The sequence below is a fragment of the Bufo gargarizans genome, unplaced genomic scaffold, assembly GCF_014858855.1.
Source record: "Bufo gargarizans isolate SCDJY-AF-19 unplaced genomic scaffold, ASM1485885v1 original_scaffold_2225_pilon, whole genome shotgun sequence".
Lineage (NCBI taxonomy): Eukaryota > Metazoa > Chordata > Amphibia > Anura > Bufonidae > Bufo > Bufo gargarizans.
Window position 1 is genome coordinate 274,133 of NW_025334700.1, and position 19,889 is coordinate 294,021.

Here is a 19,889-nt window from a genome sequence, read left to right on the forward strand (position 1 = left end):
TCATTAAAGTCTTCACAAGTATGAATCAGTACTAACTGTGAAGGCTCAAAGCCTCTTTCAGAAAGTAGAACATTGTAAAAAGTCTCAAATAAATCTCCTCCTTGGAGCGCTGCAGGTCCAAAATATATGGATCACACTGTTCTCTTTGAGTCCACAAACAGCTCCTCCTTCCCCAGTCGACTTTGGGCAACCGGTGCTTTAAGCATTTGATGTGTCTGATTTTAACCTATTCTTGTGAGTATAGTAAAACCTCTTTTTATATAAAATATCGATGGTGCTTCTATCTGTTCGCATTACTATGATTTCTATAGGAAGTGTGTATTGTAAAGTTATTTTTTAAGTACTGATTGGTTCTGTTCCTTTTTATTATTACCATTCAGTGTAATGATGTGCCTTGTAATCTATTACCCATCCACCATTGTGCTGATAAGACCACATTCCTGAGTGATCTCAGAGACATACGTGCTGCACACTGAAGGAGGGCAAACAGGTTTAAACTTTGTGACACACATTCACTCAGTGCACTCCATTGAAGACTCCATTCTAGGAAGGATGTAAGTATTGATTTGCCCTATCTATTTTACACCCTGGGGTGTCGTCCATGTGCTACGACATGGCGACCGTAGTGCCACCCCATGTTGCATGTTGCATATTTAGGCTAGTGATGTTTATTTACTTTTTATTATTCAGTATGTGATTTGTTTGTGTTATCGTATATTTATTCACTTAGCCTGCGTAAGCTTATTTATTCTCAAATCTTTTAAATTCACAAGCTGAATGTCGAAGCGGTACCGCATGTGATATGATTAAACATCGTTTGGCTGCACTAAAGGGGGAAGGAGGACAAGGCAGTTTTAAATCCAGATTTCTCCAGCTGTTTGTGGACTCAAAGAGAGCAGCAAAGTCCGTATATTTTACAGCACTCCTTTAGAAAGTGACTAAGCAGTGCACAGTACTGTTGCCAGGGCTCCTCCAGCCTGTTTACTTTTCAAAGTTAACCCCCCACGTCTTGATTTGATGATGAAAGCAGAATCAAGCAGATTCAATCACGTGGGAGCAATATATGTCAGCAGCAGTCTCTGACTGAGTCAGAATAGTGAGAGCAACACACCAGCAGACAGTTCCCCATGTGGTGCACTCTCACCGATACGCCTTCCTCCTGTCCTTAGATCTGCCAGAGGTCTGCCCCCTCCCTGACCACCAGCTCTGTGGAGAGCAAATCCTCCCTGCTGCATTAGTACAGCGGACTGTTGGGACAGATATGAGGTGGAGGCAGGCTCCTTCCCTGCTCTCCTCCATTTACTATATTATCGGTATCAGAGAGTTATCCCTGTTTTATCTGTGGTGCTACATAGGACTGCAGGTGAAATCTACTACAGGGTTGAGAGAATTGTCAAAAGAATTAACTTTGATCTGAATTTCAGGAAATATTCAATTTGCTGTAAAGCTGGATTTCCTCGTGCTTCATGGTAACGAATCAATTTTTCCTGAAATGGCGGTAAAAAAAAAAAAAATCATACTCACTTCATCTATCTGTGTACGAAGAGGCCGTCGCGGCCATCTTGATTGAAGATATCGCGCAAAATCTCACCTGCGATGATGTATGACATTACCACGCCAGCCAGCGTGATGACATCATCACCTCACCGTGCGAAATCAAGATGGCCACGACGGCCTCTACGCGATCAAATGGATAGGGTGAGTATTTTTTATTTTTTACCCTGATTAACCACTGAAATACTTAAATGTTAGCCTCAGATGCCACGATCAGCGATGAACATGGCATTTGAGGGGTTCAATGATGGGAGGTCATTGCGCCCGCTACATGCAAAAAATGCACTTTGTAACTAAGCGAATTTGTTTGTGAAATTCGGCCAAATCAAATTCTCCATAACCTTGCTGATCTCTAATCTACTACATTATCTGTATTCAGATAATGGCTGCAATGGCTGCCCATACAGGACTCACTGGAATTGACATAGAGTGCTGCAATCTCCTTCTTCTTCTTGACTATTGTGGGCTCTCAGGCTATGACCAAATACCACAGGCACCGCCACCTATTGGATTTAGAGACTGTTTCCAACAGGTGACGGCTCAACTTTATATCTACTCCCTTTTTTGTTAAGATATCTTGACCATTGTACAAAACAAGCACTTGTTACCTTCTGTGTCACCCTATCTCCTCATAGATTGTAAGCTCTTGTAAGCAGGGCTCTCACTCCTTTCATTTTAATTGTTGACTTGTTTGTTGCTTTGTAATGTATGATTTTGCTTGTACCTGAACCCTCTGATTGTAAAGTGCTGCAGAATATGTTGGCGCTATATAAATAAAGATTAATATTATTATTGTTAAGATTATACTTAGCCCTCAAAGGTTATACCATTGTTGGAGAGTTTCACACTTTGTCTTTAAAGAGTCACATAGTACGAAACCATGTCCACACAGGGTCATGTACATTGGCAATTATTATTCTCAACTGTACAATACGCCATCAGTGACACCCTGCCACCTCCTGTCCTCCTGACTAGGGATGAGCGAACTCGAACTGTATAGTTCGGGTTCGTACCGAATTTTGGGGTGTCCATGACACGGACCCGATCCCGGACATTTTCGTAAAAGTCCGGGTTCGGGTTCGGTGTTCGTCGCTTTCTTGGCGCTTTTGTGACGCTTTCTTGGCGCTTTTTGAAAGGCTGCAAAGCAGCCAATCAACAAGCGTCATACTACTTGCCCCAAGAGGCCGTCACAGCCATGCCTACTATTGGCATGGCTGTGATTGGCCAGTGCAGCATGTGACCCAGCCTCTATTTAAGCTGGAGTCACATAGCGCCGCCCGTCACTCTGCTCTGATTAGCGTAGGGAGAGGTTGCGGCTGCGACAGTAGGGCGAGATTAGGCAGATTAACTCCTCCAAAGGACTTGATTAATCGATCGATCTGCAGCTGTGCATCATTGAACTGCTGAAATTCAAATGCTCACTGTTTTTAGGCTGCCCAGACCGTTTGTCAGTCACTTTTTTCTGGGGTGATCAGCGGCCATTTTGTGTCTTGTGCGGTGCTGCGACCAAGTGCATCCAAGCTGCGACCAAGTGCATTTAACCCTCAATGGTGTGGTTGTTTTTTGGCTAAAGCCTACATCAGGGTGAAGCTGTCACACCAAGTGCATTTAACCAGCAATAGTCTGTTTATTTTTTGGCCATATACTGCATCAGGGGCAAGCTGCGCCCGTCACCAAGTGCATTTAACCCTCAGTAGTGTGGTTGGTCAAGCTATCACACCAAGTGCATTTAACCAGCAATAGTGTGGTTATTTTTTGGCCATATCCCAGTCTAATTCTGTCACTAAACCCATACCTGTCACCCAGCGCCTAAATACTAGGCCTCAAATTTATATCCCGCTAAATCTGTCGTTACCGCTGTCCTGTTGTGGCTGGGCAAGTTATTTAGTGTCCGTCAAAGCACATTTTTTGTTCAGGGTTGAAATACAATTCCCAATTTAGCAATTTCATAATTTAGTGGTTTCTGCTATATCAGAGCTATTTGAAATCTATCCCTAAAAGGGTATATAATATTCAAGGTGCACATAGGGTCATTCAGAATAACTTCACACACACGCTACTGTGCATTTCCAAGTCTAATTCTGTCACTAAATCCATACCGGTCACCCAGCGCCTAAATACTAGGCCTCAAATTTATATCCCGCTGAATTTGAATACAATACATTGGGCCAAATAATATTTTTGTTGTTGTGGTGAACCATAACAATGAGGAAAACATCTAGTAAGGGACGCGGACGTGGACATGGTCGTGGTGGTGTTAGTGGACCCTCTGGTGCTGGGAGAGGACGTGGCCGTTCTGCCACATCCACACGTCCTAGTGTACCAACTACCTCAGGTCCCAGTAGCCGCCAGAATTTACAGCGATATATGGTGGGGCCCAATGCCGTTCTAAGGATGGTAAGGCCTGAGCAGGTACAGGCATTAGTCAATTGGGTGGCCGACAGTGGATCCAGCACGTTCACATTATCTCCCACCCAGTCTTCTGCAGAAAGCGCACAGATGGCGCCTGAAAACCAACCCCATCAGTCTGTCACATCACCCCCATGCATACCAGGGAAACTGTCTCAGCCTCAAGTTATGCAGCAGTCTCTTATGCTGTTTGAAGACTCCGCTGGCAGGGTTTCCCAAGGGCATCCACCTAGCCCTTCCCCAGCGGTGAAAGACATAGAATGCACTGACGCACAACCACTTATGTTTCCTGATGATGAGGACATAGGAATACCACCTCAGCATGTCTCTGATGATGACGAAACACAGGTGCCAACTGCTGCGTCTTTCTGCAGTGTGCAGACCGAACAGGAGGTCAGGGAACAAGACTGGGTGGAAGACGATGCAGGGGACGATGAGGTCCTAGACCCCACATGGAATGAAGGTCGTGCCACTGACTTTCACAGTTCGGAGGAAGAGGCAGTGGTGAGACCGAGCCAACAGCGTAGCAAAAGAGGGAGCAGTGGGCAAAAGCAGAACACCCGCCGCCAAGAGACTCCGCCTGCTACTGACCGCCGCCATCTGGGACCGAGCACCCCAAAGGCAGCTTCAAGGAGTTCCCTGGCATGGCACTTCTTCAAACAATGTGCTGACGACAAGACCCGAGTGGTTTGCACGCTGTGCCATCAGAGCCTGAAGCGAGGCATTAACGTTCTGAACCTGAGCACAACCTGCATGACCAGGCACCTGCATGCAAAGCATGAACTGCAGTGGAGTAAACACCTTAAAACCAAGGAAGTCACTCAGGCTCCCCCTGCTACCTCTTCTGCTGCTGCCGCCTCGGCCTCTTCCTCTGCCTCTGGAGGAACGTTGGCACCTGCCGCCCAGCAAACAGGGGATGTACCACCAACACCACCACCACCTCCGTCACCAAGCGTCTCAACCATGTCACACGGCAGCGTTCAGCTCTCCATCTCACAAACATTTGAGAGAAAGCGTAAATTCCCACCTAGCCACCCTCGATCCCTGGCCCTGAATGCCAGCATTTCTAAACTACTGGCCTATGAAATGCTGTCATTTAGGCTGGTGGACACAGACAGCTTCAAACAGCTCATGTTGCTTGCTGTCCCACAGTATGTTGTTCCCAGCCGCCACTACTTCTCCAAGAGAGCCGTGCCTTCCCTGCACAACCAAGTATCCGATAAAATCAAGTGTGCACTGCGCAACGCCATCTGTAGCAAGGTCCACCTAACCACAGATACGTGGACCAGTAAGCACGGCCAGGGACGCTATATCTCCCTAACTGCACACTGGGTAAATGTAGTGGCAGCTGGGCCCCAGGCGGAGAGCTGTTTAGCGCACGTCCTTCCGCCGCCAAGGATCGCAGGGCAACATTCTTTGCCTCCTGTTGCCACCTCCTCCTTCTCGGCTTCCTCCTCCTCTTCTTCCACCTGCTCATCCAGTCAGCCACACACCTTCACCACCAACTTCAGCACAGCCCGGGGTAAACGTCAGCAGGCCATTCTGAAACTCATATGTTTGGGGGACAGGCCCCACACCGCACAGGAGTTGTGGCGTGGTACAGAACAACAGACCGACGAGTGGTTGCTGCCGGTGAGCCTCAAGCCCGGCCTGGTGGTGTGTGATAATGGGCGAAATCTCGTTGCAGCTCTGGGACTAGCCGGTTTGACGCACATCCCTTGCTTGGCGCATGTGCTGAATTTGGTGGTGCAGAAGTTCATATATTTAGGCCCAGCACCCAGGCAGAGGAGAGAGGTCCCGTAACAGACAATCTGGCTTCATGTCAGCAGAGAATCAGTCTTCATGTCATAGCAGAGAATCAGGCTTCACGTCACCCACCACTGCAACAGTCCATTGTCATATATTTAGGCCCAGCACCCAGGCAGAGGAGAGAGGTCCCGTAACAGACAATCTGGCTTCATGTCAGCAGAGAATTAGTCTGCATGTCATAGCAGAGAATGAGGCTTCACGTCACCCACCACTGTAAGAGTCCATTTTCATAAGTTTAGGCCCAGCACCCAGGCAGAGGAGAGAGGTCCCGTAACAGAGGATCTGGCTTCATGTCAGCAGAGAATTAGTCTGCATGTCATAGCAGAGAATCAGGCTTCACGTCAGCCACCACTGCAACAGTCCATTGTCATATATTTAGGCCCAGCACCCAGGCAGAGGAGAGAGGTCCCGTAACAGACAATCTGGCTTCATGTCAGCAGAAAATCAGTCTTCATATCATAGCAGAGAATCAGGCTTCACGTCACCCACCACTGTAAGAGTCCATTTTCATAAATTTAGGCCCAGCACCCAGGCAGAGGAGAGAGGTCCCGTAACAGAGGATCTGGCTTCATGTCAGCAGAGAATTAGTCTGCATGTCATAGCAGAGAATCAGGCTTCACGTCAGCCACCACTGCAACAGTCCATTGTCATAAATTTAGGCCCAGCACCCAGGCAGAGGAGAGAGGTCCCGTAACAGAGGATCTGGCTTCATGTCAGCAGAGAATCAGTCTGCATGTCATAGCAGAGAATCAGGCTTCACGTCACCCAACATTGGAACAGTCCATTGGCATATATTTAGGCCCCGGCACCCAGACAGAGGAGAGGTTCATTCAACTTTGGGTAGCCTCGCAATATAATGGTAAAATGAAAATAAAAATAGGATTGAATGAGGAAGTGCCCTGGAGTACAATAATATATGGTTAAGGGGAGGTAGTTAATGTCTAATCTGGACAAGGGACGGACAGATCCTGTGGGATCCATGCCTGGTTCATTTTTATGAACGTCAGCTTGTCCACATTGGCTGTAGACAGGCGGCTGCGTTTGTCTGTAATGACGCCCCCTGCCGTGCTGAATACACGTTCAGACAAAACGCTGGCTGCCGGGCAGGCCAGCACCTCCAAGGCATAAAAGGCTAGCTCTGGCCACGTGGACAATTTAGAGACCCAGAAGTTGAATGGGGCCGAACCATCAGTCAGTACGTGGAGGGGTGTGCACACGTACTGTTCCACCATGTTAGTGAAATGTTGCCTCCTGCTAACACGTTGCGTATCAGGTGGTGGTGCAGTTAGCTGTGGCGTGTTGACAAAACTTTATCACATCTCTGCCATGCTAACCCTGCCCTCAGAGGAGCTGGCCGTGACACAGCTGCCTTGGCGACCTCTTGCTCCTCCTCTGCCTTGGCCTTGGGCTTCCACTTGTTCCCCTGTGACATTTGGGAATGCTCTCAGTAGCGCGTCTACCAACGTGCGCTTGTACTCGCGCATCTTCCTATCACGCTCCAGTGCAGGAAGTAAGGTGGGCACATTGTCTTTGTAGCGTGGATCCAGCAGGGTGGCAACCCAGTAGTCCGCACAGGTTAAAATGTGGGCAACTCTGCTGTCGTTGCGCAGGCACTGCAGCATGTAGTCGCTCATGTGTGCCAGGCTGCCCAGGGGTAAGGACAAGCTGTCCTCTGTGGGAGGCGTATCGTCATTGTCCTGCCTTTCCCCCCAGCCACGCACCAGTGATGGACCCGAGCTGCGTTGGGTGCCACCCCGCTGTGACCATGCTTCATCCTCATCCTCGTCCTCCTCGTCCTCCAGTAGTGGGCCCTGGCTGGCCACATTTGTACCTGGCCTCTGCTGTTGCAAAAAACCTCCCTCTGAGTCACTTCGAAGAGACTGGCCTGAAAGTGCTAAAAATGACCCCTCTTCCTCCTCCTCCTCCTCCTGGGCCACCTCCTCTTCCATCATCGCCCTAAGTGTTTTCTCAAGGAGACATAGAAGTGGTATTGTAACGCTGATAACGGCGTCATCGCCACTGGCCATGTTGGTGGAGTACTCGAAACAGCGCAACAGGGCACACAGGTCTCGCATGGAGGCCCAGTCATTGGTGGTGAAGTGGTGCTGTTCTGTAGTGCGACTGACCCGTGCGTGCTGCAGCTGAAACTCCACTATGGCCTGCTGCTGCTCGCACAGTCTGTCCAGCATGTGCAAGGTGGAGTTCCACCTGGTGGGCACGTCGCATATGAGGCGGTGAGCGGGAAGGCCGAAGTTACGCTGTAGCGCAGACAGGCGAGCAGCAGCAGGATGTGAACGCCGGAAGCGCGAACAGACGGCCCGCACTTTATGCAGCAGCTCTGACATGTCGGGGTAGTTGTGAATGAACTTCTGCACCACCAAATTCAGCACATGCGCCAAGCAAGGGATGTGCGTCAAATTGGCTAGTCCCAGAGCTGCAACGAGATTTCGCCCATTATCACACACCACCAGGCCGGGCTTGAGGCTCACCGGCAGCAACCACTCGTCGGTCTGTTGTTCTATACCCCGCCACAACTCCTGTGCGGTGTGGGGCCTGTCCCCCAAACATATGAGTTTCAGAATGGCCTGCTGACGTTTACCCCGGGCTGTGCTGAAGTTGGTGGTGACGGTGTGTGGCTGACTGGATGAGCAGGTGGAAGAAGAGGAGGAGGAAGCCGAGAAGGAGGAGGTGGCAACAGGAGGCAAAGAATGTTGCCCTGCGATCCTTGGCGGCGGAAGGACGTGCGCCAAACAGCTCTCCGCCTGGGGCCCAGCTGCCACTACATTTACCCAGTGTGCAGTTAGGGAGATATAGCGTCCCTGGCCGTGCTTACTGGTCCACGTATCTGTGGTTAGGTGGACCTTGCTACAGATGGCGTTGCGCAGTGCACACTTGATTTTATCGGATACTTGGTTGTGCAGGGAAGGCACGGCTCTCTTGGAGAAGTAGTGCCGGCTGGGAACAACATACTGTGGGACAGCAAGCGACATGAGCTGTTTGAAGCTGTCTGTGTCCACCAGCCTAAATGACAGCATTTCATAGGCCAGTAGTTTAGAAATGCTGGCATTCAGGGCCAGGGATCGAGGGTGGCTAGGTGGGAATTTACGCTTTCTCTCAAATGTTTGTGAGATGGAGAGCTGAACGCTGCCGTGTGACATGGTTGAGACGCTTGGTGACGGAGGTGGTGTATGTGGTACATCCTCTGTTTGCTGGGCGGCAGGTGCCAACGTTCCTCCAGAGGCGGAGGAAGAGGCCGAGGCGGCAGCAGCAGAAGAGGCCGAGGCGGCAGCAGCAGAAGAGGTAGCAGGGGGAGCCTGAGTGACTTCCTTGGTTTTAAGGTGTTTACTCCACTGCAGTTCATGCTTTGCATGCAGGTGCCTGGTCATGCAGGTTGTGCTCAGGTTCAGAACGTTAATGCCTCGCTTCAGGCTCTGATGGCACAGCGTGCAAACCACTCGGGTCTTGTCGTCAGCACATTGTTTGAAGAAGTGCCATGCCAGGGAACTCCTTGAAGCTGCCTTTGGGGTGCTCGGTCCCAGATGGCGGCGGTCAGTAGCAGGCGGAGTCTCTTGGCGGCGGGTGTTCTGCTTTTGCCCACTGCTCCCTCTTTTGCTACGCTGTTGGCTCGGTCTCACCACTGCCTCTTCCTCCGAACTGTGAAAGTCAGTGGCACGACCTTCATTCCATGTGGGGTCTAGGACCTCATCGTCCCCTGCATCGTCTTCCACCCAGTCTTGATCCCTGACCTCCTGTTCGGTCTGCACACTGCAGAAAGACGCAGCAGTTGGCACCTGTGTTTCGTCATCATCAGAGACATGCTGAGGTGGTATTCCCATGTCCTCATCAGGAAACATAAGTGGTTGTGCGTCAGTGCATTCTATGTCTTTCACCGCTGGGGAAGGGCTAGGTGGATGCCCTTGGGAAACCCTGCCAGCGGAGTCTTCAAACAGCATAAGAGACTGCTGCATAACTTGAGGCTGAGACAGTTTCCCTGGTATGCATGGGGGTGATGTGACAGACTGATGGGGTTGGTTTTCAGGCGCCATCTGTGCGCTTTCTGCAGAAGACTGGGTGGGAGATAATGTGAACGTGCTGGATCCACTGTCGGCCACCCAATTGACTAATGCCTGTACCTGCTCAGGCCTTACCATCCTTAGAACGGCATTGGGCCCCACCATATATCGCTGTAAATTCTGGCGGCTACTGGGACCTGAGGTAGTTGGTACACTAGGACGTGTGGATGTGGCAGAACGGCCACGTCCTCTCCCAGCACCAGAGGGTCCACTAACACCACCACGACCATGTCCGCGTCCCTTACTAGATGTGTTCCTCATTGTTATGGTTCACCATAACAACAAAAATATTATTTGGCCCAATGTATTGTATTCAAATTCAGCGGGATATAAATTTGAGGCCTAGTATTTAGGCGCTGGGTGACAGGTATGGGTTTAGTGACAGAATTAGACTTGGAAATACACAGTAGCGTGTGTGTGAAGTTATTCTGAATGACCCTATGTGCACCTTGAATATTATATACCCTTTTAGGGATAGATTTCAAATAGCTCTGATACAGCAGAAACCACTAAATTAGGAAATTGCTAAATTGGGAATTGTACTTCAACCCAGAACAAAAAATGTGCTTTGACGGACACTAAATAACTTGCCCAGCCACAACAGTACAGCGGTAACGAGAGATTTAGCGGGATATAAATTTGAGGCCTAGTATTTAGGCGCTGGGTGACCGGTATGGATTTAGTGACAGAATTAGACTGGGATATGGCCAAAAAATAACCACACTATTGCTGGTTAAATGCACTTGGTGACGGGCGCAGCTTGCCCCTGATGTAGTATATGGCCAAAAAATGAACAGACTATTGCTGGTTAAATGCACTTGGTGACGGGCGCAGCTTGCCCCTGATTTAGTATATGGCCAAAAAATGAACAGACTATTGCTGGTTAAATGCACTTGGTGTGACAGCTTGACCAACCACACTACTGAGGGTTAAATGCACTTGGTGACGGGCGCAGCTTGCCCCTGATGTAGTATATGGCCAAAAAATAAACAGACTATTGCTGGTTAAATGCACTTGGTGTGACAGCTACACCCTGATGTAGGCTTTAGCCAAAAAACAACCACACCATTGAGGGTTAAATGCACTTGGTGACAGGCGCAGCTTGCCCCTGATGTAGTATATGGCCAAAAAATAAACAGACTATTGCTGGTTAAATGCACTTGGTGTGACAGCTTCACCCTGATGTAGGCTTTAGCCAAAAAACAACCACACCATTGAGGGTTAAATGCACTTGGTCGCAGCTTGTGCTGGCGCACCACAAGACACAAAATGGCCGCCGATCACCCCAGAAAAATGTGACTGACAAACGGTCTGGGCAGCCTAAAAACAGTGAGCAATTGAGTATCAGCAGCTCAATGACCCACAGCTGCAGATCGATCAATAATCAAGTCCTTTGGAGGAGTTAATCTGCCTAATCTCGCCCTACTGTCGCAGCCGCAACCTCTCCCTACGCTAATCAGAGCAGAGTGACGGGCGGCGCTATGTGACTCCAGCTTAAATAGAGGCTGGGTCACATGGTGCTCTGGCCAATCACAGCCATGCCAATAGTAGGCATGGCTGTGATGGCCTCTTGGGGCTAGTAGTATGACGCTTGTTGATTGGCTGCTTTGCAGCCTTTCAAAAAGCGCCAAGAAAGCGTCACAAAAGCGCCAAGAAAGCGACGAACACCGAACCCGAACCCGGACTTTTACGAAAATGTCCGGGTTCGGGTCCGTGTCACGGACACCCCAAAATTCGGTACGAACCCGAACTATACAGTTCGAGTTCGCTCATCCCTAGTTACGGGACCTCTCTCCTCTGCCTGGGTGCTGGGCCTAAATTTATGAAAATGGACTGTTGCAGTGGTGGGTGACGTGAAGCCTGATTCTCTGCTATGACATGAAGACTGATTCTCTGCTGACATGAAGCCAGATCCTCTGTTACGGGACCTCTCTCCTCTGCCTGGGTGCTGGGCCTAAATATATGCCAATGGACTGTTGCAGTGGTGGCTGACGTGAAGCCTCATTCTCTGCTATGACATGCAGACTAATTCTCTGCTGACATGAAGCCAGATTGTCTGTTACGGGACCTCCCTCCTCTGCCTGGGTGCCTGGGCCTAAATTTATGAAAATGGACTGTTGCAGTGGTGGGTGACGTGAAGCCTGATTCTCTGCTATGACATGAAGACTGATTCTCTGCTGACATGAAGCCAGATCCTCTGTTACGGGACCTCTCTCCTCTGCCTGGGTGCTGGGCCTAAATATATGCCAATGGACTGTTGCAGTGGTGGCTGACGTGAAGCCTCATTCTCTGCTATGACATGCAGACTAATTCTCTGCTGACATGAAGCCAGATTGTCTGTTACGGGACCTCCCTCCTCTGCCTGGGTGCCTGGGCCTAAATTTATGAAAATGGACTGTTGCAGTGGTGGGTGACGTGAAGCCTGATTCTCTGCTATGACATGAAGACTGATTCTCTGCTGACATGAAGCCAGATTGTCTGTTACGGGACCTCTCTCCTCTGCCTGGGTGCCGGGGCCTAAATATCTGAGAATGGACTGTTCCAGTGGTGGGTGACGGGAAGCCAGATTCTCTGCTATGGGACCTCTCTCCAATTGATTTTGGTTAATTTTTATTTATTTAATTTTTATTTTAATTCATTTCCCTATCCACATTTGTTTGCAGGGGATTTACCTACATGTTGCTGCCTTTTGCAGCCCTCTAGCCCTTTCCTGGGCTGTTTTACAGCCGTTTTAGTGCCGAAAAGTTCGGGTCCCCATTGACTTCAATGGGGTTCGGGTTCGGGACGAAGTTCGGATCGGGTTCGGATCCCGAACCCGAACATTTCCGGGAAGTTCGGCCGAACTTCTCGAACCCGAACATCCAGGTGTTCGCTCAACTCTACTCCTGACTACCTCTCAGGTTTCCTCTCCTGCTGCAGATGAACTCTAATCCCACCATTCTGATCTGTCTGCATACTTTATATAATACATTCCTATCTGTCAGAAGTATGACTGTTTCTATGTATACATCATACAGACTTTCTCAAGGGGCATTTATGGTGTATCATGGAACTCACCTTGTTAACATCAGGGACCTCAAGAAATCTTCTTGCTTCGGGGTAGTAAGATATTCCAACATTGTTCACTGTAACAAGAGAAAACACTGGTGAAGCTCTGTCCAGTGTGGACAGCTTTGCAGTCACAGTTTCCATCAACTATTTCAGAAATTTCTAATGGTAAGAAAAGTGCAGTCGGAAGAAATTCTGTTGCCGACAAAAATTCCAGAATTACAAAGGAACCAGTTATTTTCAATGGGTTCTGATTAGGGTCAGGTACTGTAGGTAGACATGTTATGAAAACTAGATACAATAGATGGATGTATAGTGCTCAGATAACAAAATGTGTATAGGGCAGGCTTATTGTCTTTGGATCGAACAAAGATCAGGTATAGTGGATTTTCATCAGTTCTGGTCCTTTTGTTCCAGTAGTCAATCCACCCAGGAGTGGACATCAACTACAACAATGACCCCTGGGGCCTAGAATTCACAAAACAACTCAGTACACCCAAAAACTTGCAGCCTCTCCAGCCTCGGGTAACAACAGTGTCCATGACCCCATAATAAGGATAAGGCTGGACAAACACATTTATACTTGTCATGTATAGCAAGAAAATTTCTAGACAATTCCTGGGTGCTGTGGGATAATGTTATGTGACGGACGCTGTAGAAGTGGAGCTCTTTGAACTTAAGTTTGGTTTTAGAACATTGGTACTGTAGGAACTAGAAATTAGAGAAGTTTAGAAAAATTACTTTGTCACGAAGCGCACTTCTTGAGAGTAGCGATCGCGCTGCCCCCGGTTATTGAATTCCTCAGATTCCGCGCTCATCGCTGATCGCGGTATCTGAGATAAAAAATTAGGGCTTTTATGGTTTAATCTTGATTGAAGATCCAGCATGAAATCTCCAGCCTCATATGTCACTACGCACAAGATTTTGCACGGGATCTTCAAGCAAGATGGCCACGGCAGCCTCTTCTCGCTCAAATAGATGAGGTGAGTAGTATGATTTTATTTATTTTTTACCGCCATTTCAGGGAAAATTGATTTGTTACCACGAAGCACAAGGAAATTCGGCCTGAAATTCGTATCGAAGTCCACTTGTTAACTGCGATTCTCTCAACACTAGTAGGAACATTGGATTTTGTCCCCTTTTATTTCTAAGGTTATACCTAAAATTCCGATATCCAAGTCCTTCAAAGCCTTCTCCACTTTTGGATAAATCTCAGTCCCTTCTGTGAAGTCTACCTCGATGATCTTGGTTTTTTGTCGACTCTCTTTTTCTATGGATATAAGATACATATGAAGATTAGGTTTTGCTTGTCAATGTTCTATGTCATGAGTAAAAATGTATCTTGTATCTACTGGAGATGTTGACTTGGAATCATGGATAAGACCTTCGTAACCCTCACCTATCTCATCTGCAACATTTTGTAGCTTATCCACACTGCGACTGATGAGGACGACATCGAAGCCTCTCCTGGCCAACTACAGGGAAGACTTAGAAGTATGAGAAAGATATAAGAGATAGATATAAGAAATAGACTGATAGACTACAGGCTACTGACCTCCTTTGCATAGGCCTTCCCGATTCCATCTGACGCTCCAGTTACCACTGCGGGAGAAGTGAGAAGACCATAGTTATATGGAACATACTTTGTGTTTCAGTTACTGTATTTTAGGATCTCTGCTTAAAATTAGTGAATAGAATTTATTTTGTCTTTATTGCCCACTTGAATTTGGACACTCCAAACTACTGCCATAGTTGGAAGGTTTTACCATCCAGATTATGATTGTCACATGACTAGTGTTTTATGGGTAAACAGGGTGTTACTTGTCCACAGTTGACCTTTGGCTCGTACAACTGTAAAAGTGCACAAACTTGTTCTAAAAACATCTAGAGAAACAACACACAGTGCAGATATTATATTACCACTGAGTTTGTGATACTTGTGAATTAAGTTTAAAAATCTGCACCTATTCCACCAAGACATACGAGACAGGATAATAGAGGATGACATGTTTTTAGGCTTGTGTGATATGAAATTATATTGATAACGTTGGTCCTTGGACACTTTTTTTTTTGTTCAGGCACAAACACTATTTTCAATTACGTGGAACTGCAATGGGGGTAGCATACACCCCATCATACACAAAACTGTTTTTGGAAAAGGGAGTTGGTTCAGACATTGTGTGATTCATTTAGATGCACTGTATGGATGACTTCCTGTTCATATGGTCAAGATTTGGATATCTTCATTCAACAATTAAATTTAAATTACGAAATATCTGACTTGGTCTACATAGCATTGACTACCTTGATAGTAAAATGAAAGCCCTGACTAATGTCAGGATTAACACTAATATTTTTCACAAAACAACATCCATGAGTACATTATTCGGGGAATACAATATCTCCTTATGGAGAGGGTCTTAAATGTTGTCAGGAGTCTTACAGGCCAGGCAACGCTACACTGGAATTATAGGATAGCTTCCTTACATCTGGTAGCATTAGAGGCAGAGCTTGTTAATAGCTCATTTGAATGCATTATTGCCCATTCCCTCTTTCCATCCTCCACATACTATTTACTCTAACACTACAGGGCAATTGTTAAGGGCCAGACACATTAGTGACGCCATGTATGAGGATAAAACATCCTTGTTGATGTAGTGATTAAAGCCATATGATTATACGGATCAAGTGGAATTGACTTATGACCAAACATATCTACATTTTCTGATAACTTCATTTGAAGTATCCTCACAATGGTGAAACATAAATGTTATCTTTCAAAAATATTGCCCTCTTTTCAAATGGACCCTGATTTCAAGACTTAAATCTCTTGTGAGCCTTAGTTTGCTGTACAAAGAAACAAAACCATCAGAAATGTATTAGTTAAGAGCCATTATGTTCCTCCATGTTCTAAATTTCTGTTTGAATCAGTTGACCTGAAATGGTGATATCCTTGTGGCCATTGCTCGTGTGACAATGTTGTACGTACTGAAACTTTCTCTACTGTCCCCGGAGGCGCATTGGAGGCACTCTCTAACTAATACGGCAAAAGACATTGGCTGAGGAAGGCTTTGCAAACATGTGCACTGGCCCTTTAAGAGGCTGGAGGTAAGTGTCCTAAGGTGACTGGAGCTCTGGGCAGCAGATTGCAGAGAATGCCAGAAGCCAGAATGTCGGGTTGCATGGTGAGTAGCATGGCATCCGTGCTCACAGGGTACCGCAGGAATGTGGCAGGCAAGGGCCGTGGGCCTAAAACTATGTCGGAGAGACTGTATATTAGAGTGGATTCTGTCCATTGCTACATTTTTTGTAAAAAATAACTCTTGCACTTGCTAGCCTTTTTAACCAGTGAATGTAAAAAACCTGACCGGACGTACTTTGCCGCTTCAGAGCTACCATATATTCAAATGTACAATTGGGTATTTCATTCTCAAAAACTGGGGTATTTCATTCTCAAAGTTTCTTAAATGGAAACGTGTACCAATCCTGACTGGATGTATCTTGCGGCATCAGAGTGACCGTATATTGGAAATTGTAGCCCAAAAATTCCATTTATCGAAAACTACTATAGAATACTTGATGTGAGTTTTTGGGTCTCTTGCTATTAAATTGTACTGGGTTCTGTCCAAAGTTGCATTTTTGAAAATGTTTTCTATTTTGTGTGTTTTACATTTTTGTTCATTTTTCACGCACTGTAAAATTTTAATAGTGCACTCTATTCAATTGTGCATGTTGTTCAAAAATCATAGACTTGTGTACCTGACCTGATGGGTTGATCTGCATCTCTCACTGTCATACTGTGTTGGACTCTGTCCAACCATACTGTTCTGACTGTTTAAATTGCCTTAAAAATAAAACGTCTGGTTCAAAGTAGTTATGCCCAGATGTGCGCCCTTCACAGTAGTTATGCCCAGATGTGATCCCCTTCACAGTAGTTATGCCCAGATGTGCGCCCTTCACAGTAGTTATGCCCAGATGTGATCCCCTTCACAGTAGTTATGCTCAGATGTGCTCCCCTTCACGGTAGTTATCCCCAGATGTGATTCCTTCACAGTAGTTATGCCCAGATGTGCTTCCCTTCACAGTAGTTATGCCCAGATGTGATCCCCTTCACAGTAGTTATGCCCAGATGTGCCCCCTTTACAGTAGTTATGCCCAGATGTGCTCCATTCACGGTGGTTATGCCCAGGTGTGCGCCCTTCACAGTAGTTATGCCCAGATGTGATCCCCTTCACAGTAGTTATGCCCAGATGTGCGCCCTTCACAGTAGTTATGCCCAGATGTGATCCCCTTCACAGTAGTTATGCCCAGATGTGCCCCCTTTACAGTAGTTATGCCCAGATGTGCTCCCTTCACGGTAGCTATTCCCAGATGTGCCCCCTTCATGGTAGTTATGCCCACGTGTGCCCCCTTCACGGTAGTTATGTTCACATGTGCCCTTCACAGGAAGTAAAAAACTAATAAACAGTAAATACTCACCTGGTTCCTTCAATGATCATCACAGCTCATCCTGCACTCCCCAGCAGGCAGGATACTCTTACACATTGCGCTGTTGGGCTGTGTAGGAGGAGCAGCACAGGTTGATTCCCGGCCTGCACCGGCAGCACCGCCCCTCTTCCAGCAGTGCAATGTGTGACAGCATATCAAGCCTGCTGGGGAGTGCCGGCAGCTGAGCTGAATGTTGAAGTGGGGAACGCATGGCTGTCTGCTTCATCATTGCAATCAACTGTCTCTGCATCTTATAGACGTAGAGACAGCTAAGAGGAGGACATACCTCAGCTGTTTCGGGACCGTGGGACAGCCACCGAAATCCGGGAATGCTTGGACTGCCATGAGGGGGAGGTTCAGGGGGAGGTTCAGGGGGAGGTTCAGGAGGAGGTGGAGGACATGTTTGTAATGCATAGCTGTGTTAGTTATGGTACCAGTGGCATCTCTAGCCGTGGTGGTGGTGGTAGAAGAGGCACTCAGGCCAAATATTGAGGTGGGAATAATAATGGGGCCATAATGACATTTCACAGTGTGAGAGAAGTGGCGGAGATGATAATGATTGTGTGCTGGAAAAGACCTGTGAACAGGATCTGGGTGATGAGGAGGTGGTGACATCAGAGGAGGAGAATGGTGGCGGCAATAAAGACCATAGGCAACATATGGCCAAAACATCCACTATGCTTACAGTAGGTGATGCAGCTGCTGCAGGGTCGTACCTAGAAATCACTGGGTCCCATAGCAATAATCTAAATTGGGCCCCCCTGCCCCATTAATGCCCACTCCCACTACCCATTCCTGGCCTCTTCCCTTGCTCAATGAACTGTGCTTGCTGCTGCATAATATATATTCATCAAGGCCGGACAGAGATTACAATACAGCCCTGGCACAGAAACCGCACCAGCCACATATGCATGAAAATAATGATGTGAATTGCACACTGCGGAGGTGAATATTGCTTTACTTGGTCATGCCACTATGTAAACCATCAATAAAAGAAAGTAAATAAAAGTAGAGCACAAAAATGCCTAATCATTTGGTCATGGAATGGTGGCCCGAAAAAAGGTGAAGAAGCCTTGACTTCAATCTCGTAAAAGAAGTTTGCAAAAAAGTACGAACAGTGGACAGTAGAAGATTGGAAACGGGTGATTTGGAGCGATGAGACGAAAGTCAATAGACTGGGCTCTGATGGACAATTTTTGTGGGGGTATATCCACCACTGTTGTTGGCTTTTGTTTAAATAAATAGTTTGAGATGAGGAAATCACCATTGCATGCTTTTACTTAAATGCCCTACTTTCATGCTATAATATCACTGTAGCGTCAACTTTTTACGTTTTCCATAAATTTCACCGAAAGCCAAATATCCCTAACTTTTTGTGAATAGTGTATGTTGTCAGTTATACACTATGATCCCTGTGTGAGGTACATGAGGTAGTGGTGGTTGTACCTGTCTGCAGTACTATATATGAGTGAGGTATGAGTAAAAACAGGGAATGGGGGGCAAATGAAGACAAGGGGAGGCCCTCTTTTTACCACTCCATTGTAGTCTCAATGGAGAGCTTATTATGTAGTTCTTCTCCATGGTGTTGGGGTTGAAAGGACCTGTGATGATGTCATCACAGGTCCTGGTAGTTGTACCTTTCTAACCTGGGAACTACAGCATTCTCTGAGTGTAGTTCCTTTACTAGATGGTGTAGGACCCGAGATGATGATGATGATGATGTCATCACAGGTCCTGGCAGATGCACTTTTCTAACCTGGGAACTGCACTAGTCCTCTCTGTAGTTCCCTTGATATGCAGGTCTTGTGATGACATCATCACAAGTCCTTTCGCTTTATCCACTGATTATAGGGATTCTAGACTGAAGCTGGACAGGAGCCTATATTGGATGTAATTAGGGGGTAGAACATTTGGTTCCCTGCCAGGCCCCCCTTCCCTATGAGCCCCATAGTAGCTGCGTGATCTGCCTCCATTGGAGGTACAACACTAAGCTGCTGCTGTTGTATAGACACAAGAGCTGTCAGAATTAGTCCAAGCTTGGGTGGTTCCAGAAGTATTGCTGGTTATGGCTCAGGTGCAGGTATGTCCTGTGTGGGAATTTTTCTCCACTATGCAAATATCATCACAGTTTGCAAGCTGTGTGGGCAAAAAATAAGACATGACTGTTTAAGCACAAATGTAGAAACTACAATTCTCCTTCAGCACATGGCGCGGCATCACCAGCTTACATGGAAAAAGCCAACTGGCCAACAGTGTGAGCAAAACTACCCTCCTTCTCCCCATCGTCATTGCAGTAGCCAGGGCATATCCACAAGCTTTACAGTGTGGTTGTCATCATCATCAGCTGCCATTTCTTCTGTTCCTCCCCTTCTTTTGATCAATCATTAGTCATCCATAAAGTAATGCGTGGACAGGTATAAAACATTACGTTTTATGTGTGCAAAATGAACTCCCAACTGGCCAAGTTGCTGGTGGTGCAGTCGCTGCCATACCACTGCATTTAGGGAA

At 47.1% G+C, this 19,889-nt stretch overlaps 1 protein-coding gene across 1 annotated transcript in view; it reads right to left on the reverse strand.

Moving 5' to 3' along the window:
- The window catches only part of LOC122924095 (very-long-chain 3-oxoacyl-CoA reductase-like), an 81,701-nt gene that overhangs the window by 43,888 nt on the left and 17,924 nt on the right, over window positions 1-19,889 (reverse strand). The window contains exons 2-5 of the mRNA XM_044275019.1: window positions 14,449-14,495; window positions 14,293-14,368; window positions 14,053-14,163; window positions 12,903-12,970 (exon numbers count right to left, since the gene is read on the reverse strand). Of these exons, the coding sequence (XP_044130954.1) occupies window positions 12,903-12,970; window positions 14,053-14,163; window positions 14,293-14,368; window positions 14,449-14,495 (302 nt within the window). The remainder of the gene's footprint in view (window positions 1-12,902; window positions 12,971-14,052; window positions 14,164-14,292; window positions 14,369-14,448; window positions 14,496-19,889) is intronic.